At 43.1% G+C, this 5000-nt stretch overlaps 1 protein-coding gene across 7 annotated transcripts in view; it reads right to left on the bottom strand.

Annotated features, from left to right (window-relative positions):
* The window catches only part of LOC113637865 (cytoplasmic dynein 2 heavy chain 1), a 60901-nt gene extending 57030 nt beyond the window's left edge, over window positions 1-3871 (bottom strand). For 5 of the 7 annotated variants that reach the window (XM_027138775.2, XM_027138778.2, XM_047820456.1 and 2 more), the window contains exons 1-8: window positions 3686-3866; window positions 2641-2827; window positions 2379-2549; window positions 1882-2020; window positions 1637-1755; window positions 574-718; window positions 228-460; window positions 1-66 (exon numbers count right to left, since the gene is read on the bottom strand). The exon at window positions 1-66 is cut by the window's left edge and continues 69 nt beyond it. In XM_027138775.2, coding sequence (XP_026994576.2) covers window positions 1-66; window positions 228-460; window positions 574-718; window positions 1637-1755; window positions 1882-2020; window positions 2379-2549; window positions 2641-2823 — 1056 coding nt within the window. In that variant the 5' untranslated portion in view covers window positions 2824-2827; window positions 3686-3866. Of the gene's footprint in view, window positions 67-227; window positions 461-573; window positions 719-1636; window positions 1756-1881; window positions 2021-2378; window positions 2550-2640; window positions 2828-3575 lie in introns of all 7 variants that reach the window. The other 2 variants (XM_027138779.2, XM_027138776.2) reach the window with 2 other exon arrangements.
* Window positions 3872-5000: the final 1129 nt, after the last annotated feature.

The following is a 5000-nucleotide window of genomic DNA, read 5'->3' as shown; positions in this document are numbered from 1 at the left end:
CTGCTGCTGCTGTGCTCCAAATACCAAACGCTGAAGCTTCTCTTGCACCGTACGCACCTGCAGCACCTACAGACAGACAGACACACACACACACACACACACACACACACACACACACACACACACACACACACATTTCATTACATTACATTTTATTTAAATCATCACATGTACATTACTGTTACTTTAGTAATATCAGTGACATCGTGGATGATCCGGTGTCTCACCTCCTGCAGTCGGTGTGTGAGGTCATTCAGACCGAGTGGGCTGTGTTTCTCCCCGCTCCATGGGTGGGGCGAGTAGCGTTTCCACACCTGGCTGCTTAGGTGTTCACATGCTGCTGTCCACTGCTCACACACAGCCACGCCCAGTTTAAGGCTCTCTCTCACACTGGAGTATGGCTCCTCCCACAGATGCAACACACACAGCTTCCTCTGCACAAACCGAGCCAGAGAAAAGCCTGCGCACACACATACACACACACACACACACAAAGAAATTCATCCACAACATCTATACAGATACACACTCTAACACACTCATGGACCCAGATACACACACTCATGTACAAACCTATCACATCCATGAGTCTGCGCATACGTGTTTCAGAGAAGTGTGTATGTTCATTCTGCTTCCATACATCGTCCAGCACATCACGAGTGTGTTCTATCAGCTCCACTGCCTCGGTGAGACTCGCACTGTCCAGAGTACTGTAGTCCTGTGCACACACACACACACAAACCACAAACACCACACACACAAACACCACACACACACCACAAACACAGAAACAAACACACACAAAAATGCCCACACACACACAAACACAACACGCACACACAAACACACACCACAAACACCACACACACACCACAAACACCACACACAAACACCACACAAACAAACATATCATATGTGAAATTATTCGTGTTAACACTTGATGCTTAGTTCAATCTATCTATCTATCTATCTATCTATCTATCTATCTATCTATCTATCTATCTATCTATCTATCTATCTATCTATCTATCTATCTACAGTATCTATCTACCTATCTATCCGTCTATCCATCTATCCGTCTATCTTTCTTTCTTTCTCAAACAGGCTTCAAACAGGTTTATACCAATACACTTGTTCTAACACGTTGATGTTTCTATAGTAACAGCTCATACACAGTCTTGTAGACATGTGGAAACACTCCACATTATTTGAAGCTAGAATTAAATAGATGTTTAAATTATATGTTGTTATTTAAAACACTTAAGTGATACATTTAAGTTTTCTTATTTCTCATTTACATGTTTAAAGTTTAGCTCCAGTATCAGTGCTGTGCAATAGTAAGATTTCTGACAAGCCGATCTGTAGAGGAGATCTGGTGAGGGAACGGCCGTACGAAGCCGGTCGGCATTCCTTAACGTGCTGAGGATCGACACACCACTGTGATGTGGATTACGTCCCAATTTCCACTGTGTGTTATTCGTATGACAGCGAGAAGGAAAAGACTTGATGCAGAGAACTACTCACTGCTACTGGACTCAATTGGTGAAAATGTAATATTAATTAAAAATAAAAAGCTTCCAAATTGTGTGTGCACATTGTGTGTGTGTGTGTGTGCACGTTGTGTGTGTGTGTGTACCTTCTCTATGGGTTTAAACAGTTCAGAAAAGTACTTGGCTCGCTCTCTTGCACTGCTTCTCTCTGCTGAACGACTCACTTCAGCCCAGTACAGAAACTCATCACATGGAGTCAACATCCCTACACACACACACACACACACACACACACACACACACACACACACACACACACACACACAGAGTCAGCAAAAGACATGGGCCACGAACCACAAAGTGCGTTGTGCTATTTCTCTCACATACTCACCAAGAACATCATCCTCTGAAAGTGTCTTTTTCCCAGAATTCTTTGGATGTGTGTGTCGAAGCACGGAGCCCAAACCGGCCTCCAGCTCACTGAGCAAAGACTGCAGCCGAGGATCAAAGGTCTGACTCCACTTTTCATCCTGTGCGCATGAGCATGTGAACACACACACACACACGCACACACACACACACACACACACACACACACACACACAATGAAATGAGATATAAACCAATTTGTGTCTGATTCATGAAAATGTTATATAACATAAAAACATCCAGTTGTTTAGTAAATCAGAAGTGTGGATGTAATAACCCTTATTTGCATATTATTTGCATATGACACCCCTCAACTTACCTGAATCTATTTTACATGATACACGATATTATGTGTTGTGACTAGAAAATGAAAACTTCAGCAGCGCTAGCAGATGCAAATGCTAAAGTGATGTTTTTTATGGACTTGTCGTGTCCATATGTGTGTGTATCAGTGTGTACCTGGTGTAGCGCAGGATTAAACACTGTCCTAATGGACTGGTACAGGGTGCTGATGGGAGATTCCAACATGGAGGACACTAACACCATGCTGCTGATGTTCTCCTCCGTGATGACACATGGACGCAGCTTAAAGAACACCAGGACCCGCTTCTCACACTGGCCACTGTCCATCTGTGCACACACACACACACACAACTGTGAATATCCATCTATACGTCTGTCTGCCTGTCTAGCTACCGATCTTATCAATCTTTTTATTTACCCTGTTGGAGAAAAGGAGCTCGTCTCCATCTGTGCTCACAGCTAACAGGAACTCGTTCGAGTCGTCCAGGAAGTTGTTGATCTGTGTGCAGGTGGTGAGAGAAGGTGAGGTCTTCACACTGAAATAGTTTCCCACCGTGGTGAGGAGGAACAGCTTCCGTGGGTCATCCATCATCGGAGCCATGATTCTGTCTCACACACACCACACACACACACACACACACACACACACACACAGAAACAAACAAACACCACACACAAACAAACTCTCTCACACACAAACAAACAAATTCACACACACACACACACACACACACACACACACACACACACACACACACACACACACACACACACACACAACCCCCAACACACAAACATCACACACAAACCCACACACACACACACACACAGAAACAAACACCACACACAAACCACAAACACCACACACAAACCACAAACACCACACACAAACCACAAACACCACACATTCACACAAACACCACACACACACACACACACACACACACACACACACACACAAACAAACAAACACCACACACAGACACAGACCACAAACACCACACATTCACACACACACACACACACACAGAAACAAACACCACACACAAACCACAAACACCACACAGAAAGAAACACCACACATTCACACAAACACCACACACACACACACAAACAAACACCACACATTCACACACACACACACAGAGACAGAGACACAGAGAGAGAGAGAGAGAGAGAGAGAGAGAGAGAGAGAGAGAGAGAGAAATTAGACTAAATACCACACATCTAACACCTATTCATGATTTATTTAAAACTAACTTTATTTGCCGTTTTTATACAGAAACCTGTTGCATGGCGAACAGAAGTAATCATCTAACTATGATAGCAGTAAAAGAGGACGAGTTTCCTCACTTTTTCTCCTCAGAGTTGCTGCTAAACGAAGCTGGCTAGTTTTCCTCCAGAGTTAGCTTTAGCCAAACATGCTACATGCTAGCAGATAAACGCCGTCATTTCCCCCTTACCTCACACAATACACCTTCTGTCTGTGTCAGAAAACAGAAAAGAATTAAAAAAGTGTGTGGAATTAGATGCCAATTTGAGCCAAAGTTTTGACAGAGAAATCCGGTTTAGTCAACATTCTGCTAGAAGCCTGAAGGATTATTGTACTGCGCAGACGACCAAGCTGACGTGGTTGCCATGGCAACACCGTATCTTTCCGTCAGTAAAGCCGATCGTGAATAACAGTTACGTCATTACGTACCGTACGTACGGCGGCAGGCCACGCTGCAGCAGGAGGCATGGAGATGTTCCCTCTTACTATCAGGGAGATTTAGGGTTTTATACGGTTTTAATGTATTAGGGAGAGTTTTAAACATCAGCCTTCTCTGAGAGGACACTTCTGTAAGCAGTGTCAATAATAAATACACAACATATAGTGATACACAATATATTTAGGTGATGTGCTTTTAATAAGGATTTGATGGATATAGATATAGATGTAGATGGTTATAGAAATAGATGTAGATATAGATGTAGAAATAGTTATAGATGTAGATGTAGGTATAGAAATAAATATGGATGTAGATATGGATATAGATTTTAGATATAGATGTAGAAATAGAAATATATATAGATGTAGACTTAGATATAGATATACAGATATAGATGTAGACATGGATATAGAAAAAGTGGCAAAAAAAATATTTTATATTTTGCAGGAAATTTTGCCAAGTTAAGGCCGAGTGGTGTAATAAAATCAAATCCTGTTTCAATAATGAATTAGTCTAAAGCTGTCCAAACACCTAATCTTATCTCCTTGTTCCTCCCTTGTTCCCACTGCATGATGCTTCCACCACCGTGCTTCACCGTATTAACCGGTTCATGATCAGCTCCTCCAGATTTATCGCTTGTGGAGTTTGCATGTTCTCCCCGTGCCTCGGGGGTTTCCTCTGGGTACTCCAGTTTCCTCCCCCAGTCCAAAGACATGCATGGTAGGTTGATTGGCATCTCTGGAAAATTGTCCGTTGTGTGTGAGTGAATGAGAGTGGGTTCTGTGCACACACAGAAAGGAGTGGCACTCCTTTCAGGGTGTATCCTGCCTTGATGGCCGATGACGCCTGGGATAGGCACAGGCTCCCCGTGACCCGAGAAGTTCGGATAAAGCGGTAGAAAATGAGTGAGGGAGAGATGTCTAAAGTTCTTTCACCCAAGTGTCAGGACAGTGGAATCAGGACAGTGGGGGACAGTTTTTGTGTGATTACTGCAGGCTGTTAAACTTATGGCACATCCGCAGTGAGGTCCTGCAACATCCATGGCATTTTTTAGTAATGGATGCAT

This window comes from Tachysurus fulvidraco, chromosome 11, assembly GCF_022655615.1.
Source record: "Tachysurus fulvidraco isolate hzauxx_2018 chromosome 11, HZAU_PFXX_2.0, whole genome shotgun sequence".
NCBI lineage: Eukaryota > Metazoa > Chordata > Actinopteri > Siluriformes > Bagridae > Tachysurus > Tachysurus fulvidraco.
Note: the sequence above shows the minus strand (reverse complement) of the source record. Positions and strands in the feature narration are given on the sequence as shown.